General features: G+C 38.9%; 1 protein-coding gene, 1 long non-coding RNA gene, 2 other non-coding genes and 1 pseudogene across 9 annotated transcripts in view; 1 reads left to right on the top strand and 4 right to left on the bottom strand.

Moving 5' to 3' along the window:
- The window catches only part of LOC105076184 (uncharacterized), a 28,153-nt gene extending 9,251 nt beyond the window's left edge, over window positions 1-18,902 (top strand). Inside the window, exons 2-3 of the long non-coding RNA XR_835985.3 lie at window positions 3,210-3,288; window positions 18,765-18,902. This is a non-coding gene — a long non-coding RNA (uncharacterized LOC105076184). The remainder of the gene's footprint in view (window positions 1-3,209; window positions 3,289-18,764) is intronic.
- KANSL2 (KAT8 regulatory NSL complex subunit 2) lies at window positions 3,674-20,868 on the bottom strand. Of its 6 annotated transcripts, XM_074374956.1 has the most exons (11): window positions 20,650-20,785; window positions 19,812-20,070; window positions 18,781-18,959; window positions 18,167-18,281; window positions 14,352-14,519; window positions 13,983-14,145; window positions 13,066-13,162; window positions 9,340-9,593; window positions 5,072-5,191; window positions 4,588-4,715; window positions 4,267-4,406 (listed from the first exon to the last, which is right to left on the bottom strand). In XM_074374956.1, the coding sequence occupies exons 1-10, from the start codon at window positions 20,783-20,785 to the stop codon at window positions 4,626-4,628; spliced, it is 1,581 nt and encodes a 526-aa protein (XP_074231057.1). In that variant the 3' UTR covers window positions 4,267-4,406; window positions 4,588-4,625. The 6 variants fall into 6 exon arrangements, 5 of the variants coding, with proteins under 5 accessions (XP_074231059.1, XP_074231056.1, XP_074231058.1 ...); XM_074374958.1 differs by having other exon boundaries at window positions 3,674-4,715; window positions 9,442-9,593; window positions 20,650-20,868; XM_074374955.1 differs by lacking the exon at window positions 4,588-4,715 and having other exon boundaries at window positions 3,674-4,406.
- On the bottom strand, window positions 4,631-4,768 carry LOC123619535 (small nucleolar RNA SNORA2/SNORA34 family). Its single transcript, XR_006728187.1, has one exon. It is a non-coding gene; the product is annotated as a small nucleolar RNA SNORA2/SNORA34 family (small nucleolar RNA).
- On the bottom strand, window positions 6,181-6,312 carry LOC123619536 (small nucleolar RNA SNORA2/SNORA34 family). Its single transcript, XR_006728188.1, has one exon. It is a non-coding gene; the product is annotated as a small nucleolar RNA SNORA2/SNORA34 family (small nucleolar RNA).
- On the bottom strand, window positions 12,848-12,977 carry LOC123619534 (small nucleolar RNA SNORA2/SNORA34 family; annotated as a pseudogene).
- Window positions 20,869-21,282: the final 414 nt, after the last annotated feature.

Here is a 21,282-nt window from a genome sequence, read left to right as displayed (position 1 = left end):
CTGTCCCCTCCAAGTGTTTAGCCAGCCAACAACAGAGCCAGCACTGAGCCCCTGACATGGCACTATTCCTCCACCACACCAGCCATCTTCCTGGTAGTAAGTAGAATGTATCAGGCGCACTCGTTCCATCCTGGAAGAGCAAGTGGTACTTCTCACAGGGATGCCTATTCCTTGTACAGGTTCTGCCTCTCCTGCTCACAGGACTTTAGCCAGCACCACAGGCATGAAATCACACAACTTAGCACCTGACTAAGGAATCCACTGCACAGCAAAGGAGGGATCTACGGGTCACATCACACACTGCGCCATCCAGAAGCAGCTGGCCTGAGAAAACCCTGGAACAGCCTATTGAAGGTACAGTTGAAACACCAGCCTGGAGGAAATACTTCTCAAGGATGGATGCCATCCTTCAGGACACAGTACAAGCACTAAATCAGAGGTTTCTATAAAGTTTATGTTCCACTAGGAAGAATAAATGGGCTCAGGACCAAGGGATGGAAGCAAAGCAGCCCTACTCATCACACCCAATGAGCTACTAGGGTATTTCCACCTCACAACTCTAGGCTCTGCAAGATTAGAGGTCCTGGACCCAAAGGCATTCTAACCAGGGACGCAGCAAGGATCCATTGAACTGTAAGCTACACCTGCCATGAAGGCACATTAAACTCGGTCCAGGAACTAGAAGGAAAGGAGCCTCCATTTTGGCAGGATAATTGATCAGCAGGAAGTAGGGCTTCTTTTATACAATAAGTGTAGGAAGAACTCAGGTCATCAAACCCAGGATGCTGGGTTTTCTTTAGGCTCCTGGGAATCTCACTCATTCAGGTGTCGGCAAAGTCCAGTCTCATGAAATACAGGACCTAGGTCTGAGTCTGCTGGCCATCAGCTGGGGGCCATAATTGGTAATCATAGACCTCTCTCTGATCCCCATACAGTCCCCCACATTTCAGAAGCAACATCAAATCCTTCTCACACTGTCCTTTCTCTTTGATCACAGCTGGGGAGGGTTCTCTGCTTTTAAGTACTCATGTGATTAGATCAGCCCCACCTGGATATTCCAGGCTACTTTCCCATCCCAAAGCCTTTGACGGTAACCGCATCTATACAGTACATTTTGCCAAGTAAGGTAACGTGTTCACAGGACCCAGGGATTGCAACGTGGATATCTGGGGAGATGATTATCCTAGGGGCGCAGCTTGGTGCTCCCTTGCCCAGTTGTAACTGAACATGTGCAGCAAGCTGGCCTGAGAAAGGTATGATTACCAAAGGCCCTCAGGAATTAGTTTCACTCCAGTGGGTAAGCCAGCAAGACCTACCAATGTGATAATAAAGAATGAAGGGGATTTATTTTGTAGATGAGTTCATTAGTGTCCTTTTTCTTTTTTTCAGATTCCACATGTGATATCATATGGTATTTTCCTTTCTCTTTCTGGCTTACTTCACTTAGAATGATGATCTCTAGTCCATCCATGTTGCTGCAAATGGCATTATTTTATTGTTTTTTATGGCTGAGGAGTATTCCATTGTGTAAATATACCACAACTTCTTTATCCAGTCATCTGTTGGTGAACATTTGGGTGGTTTCCATGTCTTGGCTATTGTATATAGTGCTGCTATGAACATTGGGATGCATGTGTCTTTTCAAATTAGAGTTCCCGCTGGATATATGCTCAGGAGTGGGATTGTTGGATCATACGGTAAATCTGTTTAGTGTTTTGAGGAAATCTCCATACTGTTTTCCATAAGGGCTGCACCAAACTACATTCCCACCAGCAGTGTAGGAGGGTTCCCTTTTCTCCACACCCTCTCCAACTCATCTACAAAGCAGAAACAGACACGCAGGCATAGTAAACAATCTTATGGTTACCAGGGGAAGGAGGGTGGGAAGGGATAAATTTGGGAGTCTGAGGTTTGCAAGTGTTAGCCGCTATATATAAAATTAGACTTCAAATTTTCTTCTTCTGTATAGCACAGGGAACTATATTCAATTATCTTGTAATAGCCTTTAATGAAAAAGAATGAAAATGAATATATGTATGTGTGTGCATTGCTGTACACCAGAAACTGACACATTATAACTGACGGTACTTCAGTTGAGCATGAGGGGGAACCCTCAGGTCAAAAAACTAAAGGAAGTACTGCATATTAATAACTAAAAAAGGGGGGGAATTTAGAATGTTTACTAAAGGGAGATGACTAATTGTGGCTCTGAAACAAACCGCAGCGATGGGAGTTGTAACTCATCCCTCTAACCTAAGCTTCCCCTAAGGAAGAGAGGCCCCTTGGGAATTGTGAAGATGCTGTAGGCATGGACCTATCAGCCACAAGAGGTGGACTGCAGGGGCCATGGAGGTATGCCACCCAGATCTCCTTTCAAGAGAACCTACTCCAACCACCTGGCACCTCGTTTCACCTTTGGATCTACCAAGGTGTCACACTGAGGCCACACCTCCTGGCTGCTACCAATGACAGCACAGGTAGTAGGCCATTTCTTCCAACAGGTAACCTTTTCAGGGCCTCCCAACTGCCAACATTTTCTCAAGAGATGTTGCAACTTGAGTGAGGCTCTTCCTACCAAATCTTCGTTTTTCCCTAATAATAGAAGCCAGGACCTTGGAGACTGGTAGCTCTAACATTGCCTTCTCCAAACTCACCTTTGCTGGGTTTGCAAACCTGAGTGGCCATCAGAATTCCTGGGTGCTAAGAACGTAGATTCCCTGGTTTCTCCTCTCCCCACTCCCTCACCAAAAGAGCTCATGGACCTGTTAATTTACAAAATAGGTGATAGGGATGCTAATGGTTTGTAGATTAATTTAAAACAATAGGAGAGAAAAATAAATAAAACAATAAATAATCTCTCATCCTGTTGGAGCAGGTATGTTCTTGTTCAAACTGCGTAAGTAATGTTTGTCTTTGTGTTTAAGTGTAATAAGTACGGGAAAAGAAAGCAGTGCAAACAAGAATATACTACAAGCACCATTAAAGGTCATCTCAGGATTCATCTGATGGGCTTTGAGTTACTTTTGACCATTCTCTGGAAGTAAATATTTAAAGCTAAGGTGATGGTATGACTGTATAAACCCTTCTTTGTTCCTCAGTTTAGTTCTTACAGAAGTAACCTTTTGGCTTCCTTGTCGTGCTGCATTATAGTAAGACAGCTTCTGGCATAGGTAAATTTACCCTAACTAAACTTCTATTTTAACCCTTAGATTCATCATCAAAATGATCTTGACAGCTTATGCTTATCTCTGTGATCAGCATCAGGCCCAACTTCTCTGGAGATTTTATGTATGTATTCCTACCCTTGAGAATTCTGTGATGATAATCAGACAATAATTGTGAGAAAGAAATGGGAATGGGAGGAGAGGGTGAAGAGAAGGTATCTGGCAGATGCCTGCAGAAACAAAGTAACACTGGGCAGGTAGGCTTTAATAAGAAGTCCCACCCCTTTCCATTTACTTCTCACAGGTTTTTATCTTATCCTCCAAACCAAATATATTTACTGAAAATATATTTACTTCTTGGGATGGAAGTACCTGTCCTGTTTTCCCTTTCCCATCAGAGACAGCTCCCTAAGAACCCAAAATATGTATACTATTTGTGTATGTATATATATTTATGTATATATATTTATATACTTATGTATATATTTACACACTCTCAAACACAAACATGAATTCAAGTGATTGTTTTATATTTTCATAACATTTTAACATTTAATAGAAACTATATACAATAATTTTTTATTATATTTTACATAAGATAACCACTACAGAAATTTACATAGTAACATTAGAAGCAAGATGGATGGTTAAGGAGGGCCCAGGCCTGTGGGCTATTTTCTCAGAGGCTATAGGTGAGAGTTCATTGGGGGAAAGGGGTTCAGATTACCCAACTGGGTGAGAGGTAAGGAAAGGCTAAAAACACAGGCTGCTAGACAGAGATAATCAGCCATTGGGTCCATCAGTATTGCAAGACTTTCTTTACAAAAATCTCTCTCCCCTTAGGCACAGCCCCAGATACTCTCAATCCCAGCAGCTCTGACGGGAATCGCCTCTCTCTTCCTTACCCAGAATGGGAAGACACTCACAACTTTTAGACACTATTGGTCCCTTCCCCCAACATTTGGCTTATGTTTGACCATAGCACTCAATAACCCAGAAGAAAAACCAGGTAGTCTGGGTTGTCCTTTAGTGAGAGATGGCCAGAAATGCTTGTTTAAAGAATGGGAAACACTAATCCTCCAAAGTCAAATGGTTCCCCAAAACAAACTATCAACTGATAGAAGTGGGTTCTGGCTTCCCATTTGCAGTAGCCACTCCACTCTGAGGCAGTGGTGCAGAGGCTTTCTCAGAAATTCGAGATGCCTGTGATCTGCACCCATCTCCAGCCATGTGCATCTGGCCCTGTTAAAAGAAAGTCACTTTGGTTACAAATTCATTCATTATGGTCTGAAGCATGAATCTGACTTACACAACACCCATGTATGGTAGCAAGCAGAACAAGGCAGCAAATATAAAGTAACTCTAGGCAGTTGCTCTTCCCCATACTTAACTATTCCCAACCCTTAGAATCAGAAGGCATTACTTGTAGCATTCCTGAGGCCCTCCCAGTGGGAAGGTGGTCTATGGGTTGTTTCTTCCAAATGAAACAGCCATTCTCTGCTGAGGTTCCAGAACAGCCGGCAGATCACAGGAAGACAGTCCTTTGGGCCTCTGCTTGAAACCAAACAGCTGTAGTTTAACTGCTGGTCTTCAGTCAGGGCCGTTAGTATCCCACCCAAGGCTCAAAGAATGAAGCCAAATCACACTGCTTGTGCTTAACTCTATGATGAAAACAATTCCAGTGCCGAAAGCAACAATTTACCTACATTCCTTGTCTCAACCTCTTCTAGTTAAATAAATTTGTGTCCTGCTCTCCAAGATATAGGGACCAGGGGCTAGTAAGTGTTCTCTCCAAGGCCCAACTGGGGCACCTTTACTGCTGGTGATGACAACCCACTCCCTGCGGGTACATGCTAGCCACAGCCAGCAGGGAACCCTCTGCCTGGCTGGGGTGGTTCTTCACTTGCCAAAATATCCACTGGGCCTTCAGCAATTTCTTTGATTGAATGATCTTCAAGGGTTAGTGAAGGATCAAAAAGCAAGGGTGAAGGAGGGCACTGCATACCATCCCCCACAACATCCAAGTCCTAGGAAAAGAAAAAGAAAAAAGCCGATCAGCAATACCAAGGGAACCGGTAAGCTGAAGCTGGCCTATTTATCAACACACCTCACAGAAGTTCCCACATACTTTCTCACCCCTCGCCTACCTTTAAACAAAAAAAGATTTCCCCCAAATGTCCAACAAGTGGGATGAGGCTGAAAAGCAATGAGAATTTTCTTGCTGCCAAGTATAAAGCACAGACGACTACAGTAGCTTTAAACAGCACATTTTTAAAACAGGAAAATTCAGAGACAGAAAGTAGAATAGTAGTTACCAGGGGCTGGGGATCGAGGGGAACTGGGAGTTATAGTTTAATGGGTACAGAGTCTCTGGGCTGACAAGTTCTGGAAATTGATAGTGGTGATGTTGCACAGTATTTTCAATGTGCTTAATGCTACTGAATAGTACATTTAAAAATGGTTAAAACGGTAAATCTTACATTGTATTTTACCATGATAAAAAAATTTTAAAAAGCGTATTACTTCTAAGACTAACAGAAGTCAACATCTAAGTTCTCCAGTGATGAATCTAATGTGAACAATCTGAAAACTAAAATGAAATATTGCCTTTCTTTTAGATTGGACAATATGAGACCACTTGATTAATGTTCTAATAGTCACAAAGCAAGCCAGTGAGCGAGAGCGCGAACAAGATAGGAGGAGAAAAGAGAAAGGACAAAAAACTTAAAAGTCTTTCTAAATGGCTAGGAAACATTATTTTGGTTGAGTCCCTATCCCCACAGAGTAAGTCCCTGATTCTTAAACCTAACATAATCCAATTGCTCTTTAAAAAACAAAACAAGGAGGGGGAGGGTATAAGCTCAGTGGTAGAGTGCACGCTTAGCATGCACAAAGTTCTGGGTTCAATCCCCAGTACCCCCACTAAAAAATAAAATAAAATTAATTTAAAAATACATAAACCTAATTACCCCCCGCTCCAAAAAAACAAAACACACCAGCAACACTATATCCTACAGACTGTTTCCTCTACCCGAGCTAGCCATTCCCACTGGGGTGCTAAAGCCAGCAGACCACAGGAAGACACTGCTCTCAGCTCCTGTCTGAAACCATCAGATACAGCAGTCTACTGGTCTTGATTCAGGTCCTAAAGTACTACCTCACAAAGGCTTAGACAGTGAACGCATCAAGCTCACTTTCACGCCACTTTCTAAGCATCTACTGCTAAACTCTCCTTCCCAAGAGTAAAAGCTATCCAAGGGTTTGTACGCCCCTATGTCAAAGCCAATTTATAGAGGCTCTGTATTTCCAGCAATTTAGCTTCATGAGCAGCTACTTTAAATTAAGTCTAAAAGTTTGAAATCTTTTCCCTTTCTTTGCTGTGCTGATCACCAAAAACAATAATCACATCTCCAAGATAATTATGGTAAAGAAAATATAATTAAAGAACATACATAATTTAAACAGAAACATAAGGAAAAGGATACAGTTGGCAACCTAACATCTATTTCAAATGTGTTAGAAACTTCTGCATTATCCAAAGAAACCAGTGTTCCCACACCATTAAGACTGAACGCTGTTTTCTCCAGTGCTTTTAGTACACACACTTCTTATTATGCAGCTGATCCTTCAACAACAAAGGGGCTAGGGGCACCAACGCCCATACAGTCAGAAACCCACGTGTAAATGCCGTCGGCCTGCTGCATCCGTGGTTCTGCACCCTCAGATTCAACCAACTGTGCATCAGGTAGTACTCCAATATTATGTATAGAGTGGACCCACACAGTTCAAACCTGTGTTGTTCAAGGGTCAGTTGTATAAATAATTAACTTGGAATTTAAAAGAAACCATTTAAGTAGTGCAGCAAAAGGTTTCCAAGTCTCAGGATGACAGTGGTATGGAAATTTTTCAAACAAAAATAGATACTGAAAAGGCTTTTCTCACATTCAGTGTTGTCTAAGAATTAAAATTGGGAACAGGAACCTAAAATAAGAGAGGAAGAAAGGATCAGCAGAAATGCCTCCTGTAAGAGGAATGTTTAGAGACATCAGGACACAAAGTATCAGGCAGGCCACAAAGACAGAATCAACATTTTGTTCCGGTCTCAAAAACAGCTCAAAAACCACACACACAAAAGAGAGCAAGCTCCAAGTAACAGGATTAAGGTATTAAATTGTTATTTGTCAAATATCCTTGGATCAAAGGACAGAAAATAAGCAAATGTTAATATCTAGAATGAAAGGCTGAATTTTTACTCATATTAATATCTGATACCTGGTCCTCCCATAAGTATAGTTACCAGAAATCATTAACAAGTTAATAGAAATGATATCTAAGGAGGAATGCAAGTAATAAGTTAAGGCTGCTCGGTGAAATTCATATAATGACCAGTGTGGTTCATCTAAAGTATTAATATGAACATAGATGATCAAGTACAAATAGCTGATTATCATTTTTAAAGCTCTAACAACATAGGTCCATCTAAAACACCCATTAGATTCTCAAAAATAAGGTTACTTCTCATACTTTCTTTAGAAAATTCACACCACAAATAAGGATTAAAAAATTTGACAATACATTTTTAAATTTTTTAAAATTAAGATTCCTTACATTTCACCTATAAGCACATCTTATAATCTCTAATATTTTGTGTTAATATTCTCCAAAAATAAACATCTCCAAACATATTGGAACAGCCATATTTTCTCAGATCTAGATTATCAGAAGTTTGAGAAGGAAAACACTATTTTAAATATGGCAAAAACAGGTGAAAGGGGAAAAGCAAAAAGGTCAAAACAGAAAAGTTAGTAACCTAGTACATCTATGTAAAACACGCATTAGTTTCTACATATGTACATTAATATTGGAAGGGAGTATGGTGATATAATGCTTTTAAGGTTATTTTTCAGGCCCTATAAAGCAGCTAATATTACTAAGTTTAAAAAAAAGACAACACCTCTGGGTTTTCGTCACATGTGAAATGAAGGGAGGTGGACAAAAATCTATCTTTATCAATCTAGGGCTATCCATTTATTCTCTTCAACATAATCTCATTGGAAAAGTCTGGGAAGCACTGGGATATATATAATCTCTAAGGTCCGTTTCCTGTTCTCATACTCTATAAATCTGAAGAACTTTAAAAAGCAATTATAATCAAGATTTTTAAAAAACTGTAATTTTATTACAAATGAAGTAACAAAAATCAAGTCTACTAGCCTATAGTCAGTATAAAACCAAAGGGGGGGATTATGGGAGGAAAATTAGAATATGTTTATTCTTAATGCCACTTTTTCTTTTTCAGGTATTACCCTGTCCTTTGTTAGTGAGCAATATTTAAGGCCACCCAAACCCTGTTTCTACCCTTAGCAAAAAATCTTGCAACCTGTAGTGAATTTTCCATTTAGATCTCTCACTTTAAACATGTCATGGTTATATACAAGACACCTTTGTTATACAATTCAGATTTATCTTCAGAATAAATAATGAAGATCTTTATCCAGAGGCTAAAGATTAAGCAAAGTGCCAAAACAGAGGTGGAATATAACAGGGTAGTGCTAATTAGGGAAACATGCCATCAGAGATGGGTTTATGGGCAGGAGCAATCCAGGAACAAGCTGAAAAGGTAAAGTGTACTGTACACACTTAGAAGGCTATAAAAGTAAACACTTAGGGAAATCACTGTTCTAGTCCATTCACACGCAATAACATATCACAAATGAAAAACAGTAGTCAGAGCTAAGTTTAGAGTCATTTTCCAGGGGACACATTAATTTGAAAATGAAAACCCTTATTACAGGGCCAAAACACAAGTTTACATTGTCAAGAGAAGATACCAGTTTGTCTATATTCTTAAGATTCTAGTGAATTACTCACCTTGCGGATGGGTACCAAATTTCCCAGCTACACAAGTCCAACCATAATCGTGACTTCCCAACTTCCCTAAGTTTACAATTTCCCTTATCATTTCCTCAGGAACAAAACAAACAAAAAAACTTCTGCAAAATTTAAACTGTCTCTAAATGAATATGCTAACATACAAATACAACTACACATACATCATTTCAAAACTTTTATCAAAGTTTTTTGTTTTTTAACCACAAAAGACTAACCTATTCTCGCCATTAATAAATAAGGCCTTTCCTCAAGGGCCAACCACAGCAGAGCTTCTCTAACTTACATCACTGAACTCCAGAGGTAAACTCTCAGTGGGCTGAAGCTCAGCAGCACTCAAGTACAGATCCATGGGGCCGGCTTCCAGATCGTCTGGCACAGACAGTACCTGCTCGGGCTTATACATCTGAGGAGGCAGCTGGAAATGCAGTGGGCAGCAGGGATCCTCAGAGAGGCTTACAGGAACTGGTTTGTTGCAGGGTACCTCTTCAGACCCCTGGCAGCATTTGAAGAGAACCTGATTCGTGTCCTGACAAATATCTGTAGAAAAACGGTCAAGGGAAATAAAATGCATCTATCGAAGGCACAAAATAGCAGTCGTTTCCCATGTAAAATTCAAGGTGTGGACTACACAAGATAATTGTTTACATCTGATACAGAACCAAATGCAGGTAGCCATTTTTAAAGTTACTTCTCAAAATAAGTGTCATTTACTAGCATAATCCTAGCTCTGTACCAGTAATGTATAAAACCAATCCCCAACCTCCACTTCAGGATCTAGTCATTTAAAGTAGAAACACTAATCTTGTTCTGTTCTCCCTTATGAGGGTCAAACACAAAACATTTGAAAACATAGTGCCAAGCAAATAGCAGTTAACAGTGCTAGAAATCAACACCTATTCAGAAGAAACATGTCATGGCAAATGCAAATAGCTTGCAAAGGCCCCTACCAACCCCTTCCCAAGAGTCACGAGATATATATAATGTTGTTTCTGCTGTTAAGCAGATGGGCAAAAAGTTTGTAAAACCTTCTTGAACCTTGTTTCCAAAATGTTTACATGATGAATCTGCTTAAAGCAGCAGCGTGTTGGGGGAAAACAGAAGCCCTAGTAATAGTAACTAGGTATCATATCCTGACAGGAAATAAATTTCCATGCCTCCTTTAATTAGGGGGGTGGTCAGTGCAGGAGAGTCCTGTTATGATCCCAAAGAGAAAGGGAAGATGATTCTGTTTATGAGGGCCCATGGAAAGGAAGTGCTCCAGGAACACCCCAAGAGCTCTAACAACTCCTGTTAAGGGAAGCAGAAAAGGGCTATATTTCCAAGTTGGCAAAAAAGCTCTGTAGGATGAATCAAAATTGAAACCATGATTAGATAACAAAATTCTTATTCAAGTTACTCTATAAAATATATTTTACTCAAGTTTCAACATTTTAAAAAAACCTTAACTACATGGTAATTTTCCCTAGATTAATAGACAACTGTTATTTCAAATTCGGGCTTATTTTTAAACCAGAAAGCACAATTTTCTATAAATTGATTGTACCCAGGATTATCAAAGTATGGGTAATTTTTGTCCCCAAAACTTTAAGGTAGTTTTTTTAATTTAAAAAATCTAATGTACATTATAATTTTTAAACCAAATAAAGCCTCTGGAAGAAAGCCATTTCTTTCAATCCAGTCTTAGAACTTGCTAAACTCTAAACCAGGATTTCACAACCTTGGCATTACTGACATTAAGGACATCTGTGCACACTGCACAATGTTTATTAGCAGCATTCCTGGCCCCTGCCCACTAGATGTCAGAGCATGCCCAGCCCTGAGCTATGACGTACAAAAAATGCCTCCACACCTTGCCGGGGGGGGGGGGGGGGGGGGACGACAAAATGGCACCCAGTTGAGAACCACTACTCTAAAGGAACAGTAAATAGCTCAAAGTAAACAAATATGTATTGAATAAATCAATGATCAAATAAACACTGAATCTAATGGAACAATCAAATTTGTAATCTCTATGTGCTTAATTAAGAAGCCCAATCTTACTTAAATTATTAAAATTTCAAACATTACTCCATTAAATGTTTTAATTGGAACTTTTTTCATGGAATTCAAAGGACTTTCACAAGTCTCATTTATTTAAAACCACAATATCCTTGAAAGACCCTCCCCCCATCCTCCTCCACCCCCTTTCCTTTCCAATGGGGACAACAGACAAAGAAGGGAATGGTTGACCTACAACTAGAGTCTGGGTCCTTCACTTTCAGTCCAGTGCTGTCTCCATTAGACCAGAGTAAAGAGTTAACAGGTCACCAATGGCAGTCGCATCTTTCTCTGGGATAAGGACTTAAGGAAGGGTAAGTGACTCAGGCAACTATGGAGTGGAAAGGAAAAGAGCACAAAAGAAAAAAACACTACTTCCCCTCTATTCAAATACACTTCATTTTCACCTTTGCTTTTTAAAATGTTAACAATAAGCTATTGAGTCTAGTGCTGTAAGAAAAGTCTAAAATACTCCTTAATACCCATAAATTGGGTTTTTTGCCTTACAAAGTAATTAAAGAAGAAATCTAAAAAGTACAGAGGGAAAGGGGACATTCAGAACCACATCCAATGTAACACTTCTGTTACATTCCCTCCCAGTATTTAGTTCCATGTAGTTAAAACATACTCTAAAGAATTTCGTATCTTTTTTTGTCACTATCATTTTCCTATGTCATTCATAAATTTTGTTAAATATGTTTAATTCCTGAACATATTCCATTATTATGCTGTGCCATAATCTTTTTCCTATCTCTGAAAATTTTTAAGGCTGTTTCCAGTTAGAGGAATTTTATGTAAAAGTATTGGTCTGCGTTCAATTATCTCCTTAAAATATATTCTTAGAGGTGACAGTATATCAAAGAATATGAATACTGTCTAACTGCTTTCTAAAAAGCCTGTACCACTTTATAGTCCCACTGGCAGTGCTCAGAATGGCCATTTCATCATTCCCTCGCCAACTTCAAATCTTACATAAACAAGTATACAATTTATACATTAAGAAGCTTCCTTGTTTTAATTCCTATTTCACTTATTTATAGTGAAGATAAATACTTTTCAACTATCAGCCACTTCTACTTTTAAATAGATAGCCTCTGCCCAATTATGTTTTGGGCATTTATCTTTAGTTTTTAATTACTCTTTACAAGCATTTTATATATTAAGGACAGTAATCCTTTACCAGACATTTGTTACAATAATCAATAAATTCATAAAATACTTAATAAACAATAGGAAAAAGATCAGTTTTCCTTTCAAAAGTCCAAGAGAAGATTCTCCTTCCCTGCGTATTAAAGAAAATATATTTTATTTTCCAAGTATCTGTATTTCTTGCCAGGCAAATGAAATCCAGTAGGATTTCATATAATGTAGAGCATCATAATATTTAACAAATGCTTTACTGTGAAAATAACTTTCTCAATCAATAGCCATCGTATAGATGCACTTTCACAATTCAATAAACAACTCAAAAAGTTTTACAGCCTAATACTAAATGTAAGTTTCCAGTCTGAATAAAGTCTAAAATATACAAGTCAGGGCCTTGACTATACAAAAGAATTATATTCAAAGGAAGCTCACAGTTCAGAATCATCCTACTGTTTTTATGGAAAACCCACAGCATTTTTTTTTTTGTAGTAACTGGATTTAAGAGTGTAATTCTAAAGAACAAGTTAAGTCAGGTATCTCTAAATTTTGGAATCCCGATATTAATCAACTACAGACAAGTATTAGCCCACATCTGTCACTAATGACTTAGATGTTTCTTTCTAATGAATTGACCACTACATTTCCACAGTTCTGAAATGGCCAACAGAAAGACACTTCTTTAGGCACCTGCTTGAAACCAACAGCTTCAGCAAACTGCCGGCCTTGATTCAGGGCCAAAGGAAAACAAAGACCTTCAATTAAGCAAACTATCACAGATTTCCACTGGCCTTCAGTCTGGCTAACAATTTAAACAGTAAAAAGATACGGGTAAGGCAGTGTCTGGTCATTGGAAGAGACTGATTGGAACAACGAACGTCATCCACAAAGGCCAAGCACCTCTGACTGGAACGAGTGGTATGGGCCTAAAATGGAGAAAACAGTAAGTCAAAACAAACAAACCACAAAAGAACATAAAACCAATTATCTATGAAAATACTTAGTTATAACATTTAAGAAACATACATCCTTAAACCCTAGAAACTTCAACATTTAACAAATTTATTCACCAATACTTTGCAAAAGGAAAAAAATTTTAAAACCTCATGTCCAAATGAGTCAACCCTAATTCAAAATACACCACCTCCATATTATAAAAGTGATATACAGCGGCTTTCTAACTATTTTGTCTTTTAGCAGAATTCTTTTAAAATTGCAATCTTATCTGATGCCTCAATAAACAAAAAAGAAAAATGGAATTACTCTTATTGAAGCAAAGACCAAGGGCTTGAGAAACAAATTTAAGAATGATCACTTAACTCTGCTTCCTTATCAACCTTCCTGACATTCATTGCTCCCATTATTCTATCTTCCCACCTTCTAAAATAAGAGTCCCAAGCTACTTAGGTGTTCTGTGCCTATTTCTGTACTTAAGAATTTTTGAATCTAATAACTTAGAAACCTATGACAACCCTTCAGTATGCGGATGAGAACAGAGGCCCAGAGAAGTTCAGTTATCAGTGCAGGCACAGAACTATCAGAAGGGAACTGAGACTAAAACCCATGTCTCTGGACCTCCAGATAAGTGCTCTTTTCAATATACCCCACGTCAAAGAAGTCAGATTTCAGAACCAAGAGTGTGTAACAGTGTTTTGACAACTGTAACTTTTTAAATAAAGCAACTGTATACATATATGTTTATACTTATACGTATATACTACACACACACACACACACACACATCACCTGCTGAGAGGCACCATCTGTGGCCAGCATTCTGCGTTCCTTCAGCTGCCTATGTAGTAAGGCTTCCACTCCATAGCGCTGACGATACCGTCGGAGACATTTTAGACGCTTTAAGTTCTCTCGTTCTTTGGCCAGAAGTCCCTCTGGGCCAGTCAGGAGACTACTACCTGGAAAGTCACAACAGTTAAGATGTTATTTGCCAAGCAACTAATCAAGGATGCTTCTCCAAATTAATAAGAAGTAAACAGGCCAAAAGACAGTTTCAAAAGCACATCCTCCTCCAATCCAAATAACAAGACAGAAGTAAATCTAACTACCACCAAATTCACACGTTGAACCCACAACAGCTTGTTGGAACTGGCATAAAACTTGCCTAAAGCTTCATGTTCCACTTTGCGATTGTGTAAGTAACGTCGCTTCTTCTCTTTTAGCAGATGCTGAAGTCTTTTAAACTGGTCAATGTACAAAGACTGCAAACGAATTAGCTTTTCACGCATTATCAGAGCCACTTCTTCTGCTGTGTAGACACCAGCATGTCTAGAATAAAATGGAGGATTCAACAAAGCATAAGAAGTGTATTAATAAAACCCAAGCTTAACAGGAGAAAAGAGTAAAGGTTAGACTTAAGTTTGCTATTCAACAAGCAGTCCGTGCTGAGACAATCACCTTATTAAACAGGAATGTTTTCACACAGCATTTTACCATTCAAGTTGTTATTAAAAAACAAAAAAGAAAATTCCCAAGAATGGATACTAAAATATGATCTCACAATCTGGGGAAAGGGAAGCGATTCATTATTTTCTCCAATTATGTGCACTGTGTTTAAATAGAAGTGAAGATACAAAATACTCAAAACTTTTATTAATCTACATTCTTGTTCCATTTAATAATTTCATATATGAAAATCACTTATCAGTCAGGACAGCTTAAAGTGCTTAATTTAGTATCATGTATCTTAATATATTTTAATTAAAGTACAAAAGATAACAAATAATTACAATTTTTAATTTAAAAATACACTTCTATGTGGAAGTTTACATAGGCCCTCAAAACACGGGTCACAATGGCTATTCAATGTCCTCAGCTCATTTTCTTGACAATGTTCTTAAAAGACAGCACCCTGGGTTAACCCTGAATTGCCAAAGATCTAGCTCCACATCAACTTTATTACACTTTGCCACCAGTTATGAATTAACAGAACTTTTAAAAAAGTTATTCTACTGACTAATGAGGTCACATAAGGAAATGAGTTAAAAATCAGTTTAATTAAAGACTGTTTTCTGCCTCTGAATTAAGTAACTCAAAATTTAAGAGATTAACTGCAAATCTGAAAGATTTTTGGTTCCATTTGTCTTGTGTAATCATTATATAAAGAGCAAGCTATATACCTTGACTTGATATTTATACTAATTTTAAATCCAAAAATTACGTGCTCTTTAAAATTCAGCTGTTAAAAATCACTGAAATACACAGAATAAACAAACTTTGGGACTGAAAGCAAGTAATCTCTGCCAAAAATTTTTCATAAATATAAATAGGAGACAATACTACCAGTGTCTAAGAAATAAGTACAATTACAAAGCACTCTAAAGTATAAACAGAAATTAAGAACCAAAACATGAATAAAACTGGCAAATTATACAAATGTCAAAATCTAAGACTATAAAAAAATATGAAAAGGTTTATTCATACTCAGGAAAAAGGGGCTTGTTTGCATTAATATGTCTGCAGGCCTGAAGTACTGAGGCCTCACCCTAGTAGCAAGTTTGTTAAAATGAAATTAATTTCATTGTACCATCAGAAGAGAATTTAATCAATGAGCTGGGAATTAGAATTTATAAATGGGAAGACACTACAATTAGAATTTACTACAAATCATTGCAGGGGAGAGGGCAGTGAGCATCCGGACTAATATGAATGCTTAGTTCACGTGACAAATGGATCAATTATTTAAAGATTCAGACTTTCACAGCCAGTTATTAAAATCATGAACTAAGTCTTCTAGATCTGATATGCACAAATATAAATCTAGGTTTTATTGTTAGAATTCAACTTCAAGAAAGAGTCACCTTATAGTCTATTAAATAGTATCTCTTAAAGTGCATACTTCCAAATTTCTTTACTTTGATTACAATGATGAAGACTTGAAATGATCTTTATCAAAATAAGTTCTGGATGCCTATAAAGATCATATGATAAAACTTATTTTTTAAAAAGGAAAAGATTTAACAATTATTCTTAAGCTAAAACTTCAACAGTGTTGGATGTTGTAAAGGAGCTTTTAAAGCAATTAAGCAAATGGTTACTTTGAAGGAAATCACATACATATATCTACAAGGGGGGAAAAACTATGCCAATAGCAATTCTAGGTAGGATAAAATCTCTAATGACATCATCATAAACAATTCAAAAAGAACTTTCTGAAACAAGTGAGTGAAGATATATGCTGTAAATTGTTACTGATTCAAGAAGTATTGATTCAAAAATGATGACAAAAACACTGGCACCAAAGATGAAAATTCTTAATTAAAAGAATTTCATTAAATAAAACACTTGCATTAAATATAAGATGATAATACGTAACCACACTAATGAATTAAATATTGTAAGTGGATAATTAACAATTCTACTTACATCCCTAAAAATGCATATACATAATACCCTGTTGGTGGATCTCCAGGTTAAGGAGAGCCCACTATGGGACTTCAGCATCCTTGGATTTTGGTACCTGCCACAGATACTAGAACCAATCCCCCTCAGATAACAAGTGACAACTGTATTTTAGTGGGCCAAAAAATGTTTTGGATATTATCAGTGGAAGAATTAAGGAAAGCCTTATATTTAGTTGCCTAATAGCTGAGCACATCTAGGGCTTCCTTTTCCCCTTTGAATGTTCCTTTTAGGAGAAACTGACATCAAGTACCTAGTCCTTTTAACATTTATACTTCTCATAAAACTAACTGGTATTTTGGTTTATATAGCAATCTCTTGTAAATTAGATTAGCATGAATGTGTCCCCTAGGGACAAATCTACTCTAGATTACTACTGACAAAATCAAGTTCCTGGACTTTCAAAACTGAGTGTTTACCACACCAAAATAGTCACTTTGTGACCCTAAAGAGCATACACCTCTTCAAAGCAGCAAGTTTGACATTTCTAGAAACACAATGGGAAAATATATATATATATACACATTTGGTATCAGGTTTCTATTGAGAATCCTGCTAGAAACAAACATTTCTACTCAAACTAAACAGACTTTCTAAACAAGTACTTCCTGAATAGCTGACTAAACTGAGATTACTTAAATAGGTGAAATTATTCTACTCAGAAAATGTAACCCCTACATGACTTTTTATAAATGTCAGAATCCAAGGAATGAAGAAAATGCTATTCCAAGAATTTAAAAAGGAAAGGAAAAAAAAAAAATCCAAGTCAAACACGGGTCAAGTCTAGAAATTCATTACCCCTCCCACAATTTAGTTCTTCCACCTAAACTATCAGGGGGAAGTGTTAAGAGACAGAGGTCAGAAAGAAAACAAAAACAATAAACTAAATCCAAACCATGAGACACAGAAATAAGAGACTGGAGTGGCAATGTTTTTAAGTATCTACAACTCCGAAAGTGATCATGGGTTAAGTGACAAATAGAACCTTAGTAAGATATAATTAGGTTGATTACTCACTTCTGGGTTTCTAAATCAGTTTCTCTTTCTTAGGCATGAAACCAAAGGAAGCTCTTGAACACCTTTTAATTTTTCTTAAATAAATAAGTAAAAGGGAATTTTGCAGAAGTAGTAGTTATTCAAATACAATCACTTTATTATTCCTGAGGTTTAAGCCAAGAACTGATTCACATCAATTTTCTCTACTTGATCTCAACCCACCTCCCACTCCTGTGTCCAAGAAATTTCCTATTTTCTCCCCTACACTTTCTCATGTGTAGTTGATGTCCAAAAACTGTCCCAAATTACAAGACTTCTAACAAAGAATCAAATCCTGCCTTGAAGCAAGATGGTGATAAACGGTGACACTTTTAATACATAGAAGCTATTACTGCTCATACATAGCTAAGCTATCTTCAATCCTCCTAGTTAATTAATCTGTGAACAGCATGCAGTACTACATTCCATATACTAACTAGTAAAATATTTAAAAAGCCTTATGTGGAGTTACAACTTACTTTAGGGGATCTTCTTGATCACTGTCTATGCTATCAGCTTCACTGTCAGGGTCACCTCTCCATGTCTGATCCACAGTAATGGGTTCCTGCTCCCCATCACTCCAGCTGTCTTCATCTGAGGCAAGGAAGGGAGAGCAGCCATTAAGACTTCCCACCTCTGTAACTCCACCACACAAAACTAGATTACTTAACACAACAACCCAAACCTTAAAGTTGAAAACAACTTAGCACAGAGGCACTGGCAAAAAAACAGCTTAAGAAAATACATCCCAAGTTATGAGTACTTATATAAATGAGTTAACCATACCCTCAAAAGCACAGAACGGCCAACTCAAAATTATTCTGTTTCCCTGCCTAGCAAAGATAATAAATATAAAAACAGCAATGAAGGAAATAGTCATAAACTCAGGAAAGTACACCTAAGCACACACTACTTAAAACCAAAAAGACTGGTGAATTACATTGCAGTCCTGAATTTTCATGGAATTGCCAGTGAATTAACAATAATATTGTATTATCAAGTGCCACACATGTTCGAGGCACCGTGCTAAACCAAATTAAGTTCTTTGTTAACTTTCTTCCTCCTTTTTCATTCTAGGAGAGAAGATCCTTACCCAGAATCCGGCTGGCTTCACTGCGGCTACTTTCTGGAGTCTGAGACCCCAGCTCTGTCTTAGCATATGAGCTCAGCTGGCACAAAAGTGTTTCACCCACAGGCCCTGGACTGGTCTTCTTCATTTGAGCATGAAGTGCCAGGGCATTCCTACGGGCATGTTCAGCACAGAAGGACACCCTAAGGAAACAAAACATTAACATTTTATACTCTGGTTCCTTCTTGAAAGAGTTCTGTCATTTTTCACAGACACTGATCTTCAGATCATTTTCAGGAAATTAAAATGACTATTATCTTCATTTATAAATTTAAAACGCCAGTGAGGCAGAATAATTTAATTGGCCCAAGGTCAACTCATTTGATATTACTAAAGGGAAATGCAGGTAGCAGAATCTAGTGCTCTACCATCAAACAAAACATACCAAGTATAAAAATGCTGACATCATCTCACAACAAATCAAGGAGATCCACTTTCATCTCTCAAAACTGGTTCTGGAAGGCAACTATACACTTCAATATCAATCCATTGTAGGTAATAAGATGTGAGACACAATTTTAAAACCAGAAGATACATGCAGAATTTATCTAGCCAAATTATGTTTCTGCATGGATACCTTTGCTTAAATGATGAAAGCTATCAAGCCTTTCCCAGAAGAATGATACACATATATACAATTTTGCATTATTACTTGAGGTTTAAGGACAGCCAAAAGAGCCGTGGATCCCAGGGTTAAGAATAATCTAGAATATCCTTTACTTTACAGATAAGCAGAAAGATCCAGAGATTAACTGGTCCAACTGGACGTGGTCTCCTTCCAATTTTCACTGTTTTTATTTTTCCAGTTTTCACCATGTTAAAAAATTTCCCAAAGATATACCCATAGCGTCAATTTTACAAGCACATGACCTAAAAACTCGAAACTCAGCAGCTATTCCCAAACCCACATCATACCACATCCTCCTCTCACTTAAAAGCTAAAACTACAAACGACATAGATATCTATATATATATATATGTATATATATATATACCCATCTTTCTTCTCAGGCTTTGGGGCAGCACTGGGACATCTTTTTCCGTTCTTCGTCGATATATAACTGCACTGCTTGAAAGGTGCATTCTTGTCTTCAAGGATATGCTTAATGCAAAACTCCTGCCCCTCCAGACGAGGTTGCGAGCATGGGCGATGAGTAAATGAACAAGACAAGGGCTCCTGAGACCTGGGCACTGGGGTGATCCTCCCCCGATTGGTCGGCAAGACGTGGATCCGAATCCTGTTCATACCAAAACCTGCAGGGTCACACAAAAGATCAAAAAGCCCTTCCTTACCATTCCGGAAAATTCCTGCTCCACAATATCCGAGCAGACCGCGCGTGGCTTCTAAAAGACGAGCGGAAGTCACGATCCTCAACTCCCCCAGTCCAGGTCTCCCCAGGCGTTAGTAATTTGCCTCACCTCAATTTCTACGTCAAGCCCTCCCCGACCCCGGCCACCACCACCACCACCAGGCTGAAAAGTACCCGAAGGGCTCGCACCGCCGCGGTACGAGGGGACGGGCCAGCGCCGGCCTCACGCGGCGGCAGCAACGTCGCAGCACCGCGCCCCGCCTCGGCCTCCGCCTCCCCGGATGCCGCCTTTGTCCCGGCCCGCCTCAGAGCTCACGGTCGGGCCCTGCCCATCCTCGGCGGCCCGTGCAAGCGCCATTTTGTCCTAAGACTCCCAGCACGGGAGGTTCTGGGTCCTGGGAGCCTACACGAGGAGAGCGACCCTGACGCTGACTGAGGCAGAATAGCAGCTCGGAAAGGGAAAAAGGGGAAGAAGCAGCAGCCTCACTGCAAAGGCGAAGAGCAAGCACACCCGCCATCTTACCTCTGCCGCCGCGCCACGCCGCGCCGCGCCGCGCCGCTCGTCTTCTGGCCGCGCCAGCCGCTTCTAACTCGGCCCCATTCCTTTCCGTGCTCCCAACCGCTGATTGGCTACTGCGCCTACGACTGTGCGTCACCATTGGCCGAGGCCCGCTACCAATCAAGCCTGAGAGGGCGGGGCGCTGAGTAAAGGCGCGGCTGGGTGGCTGAGAAGAGCTGTCAGCAACTCCGGAGAAAGTGAGGCTGCGGAACCCGCTCGCTCGGTACCGCTCTTTTCCACCTCGCGGCGCGGCGGGTTTTCAGGCCGCAAAAGCGACTGAAAGGTCGCCGTGAGTCTCAGCTGCAGATACCTCACCATCCTTACACAGTGGATACCAAATCAGGCATATAGAGGCCAAAAGATCACTGTACATTTGACTCTTACTGTTTATACAGGAAAAGGCTTTAAGTTTTCTTTTGTGAACAGTTCATTTACGGAAACTTTTTTGAGGATTTACTGAGTCTGGGAAATTACATATATAAACATTTAATTTTCAGAACAATCCTGAGGTAGAAGCTATAATCTCCGTTTTACAGATAAGATAACGGAGGAACAGAATGGGCCCATATCTAGTAATGGGGGAGGGAGGAGAATTTG

The sequence above is a fragment of the Camelus bactrianus genome, chromosome 12 (genome assembly GCF_048773025.1).
Source record: "Camelus bactrianus isolate YW-2024 breed Bactrian camel chromosome 12, ASM4877302v1, whole genome shotgun sequence".
In the NCBI taxonomy this organism is placed as follows: Eukaryota; Metazoa; Chordata; class Mammalia; order Artiodactyla; family Camelidae; genus Camelus; species Camelus bactrianus.
This window is presented reverse-complemented; position numbering and strand designations above follow the sequence as displayed.

Bases quoted from the DNA above. Each gene is read 5' to 3' on its own strand.
- KANSL2 (XM_074374955.1), bottom strand. From the start codon at position 20,785: ATGGTGACGCACAGTCGTAGGCGCAGTAGCCAATCAGCGGTTGGGAGC. The intron at 13,163-13,982 runs GTGATGTGTGTG...TCTCCATTTTAG, and splicing joins CAGATGGTGCCTCTCAGCAG to GCCCATACCACTCGTTCCAG. The intron at 9,594-13,065 runs GTATCTTTTTAC...GTTTTTCTACAG, and splicing joins GACCAGACACTGCCTTACCC to ATATTTGTCAGGACACGAAT.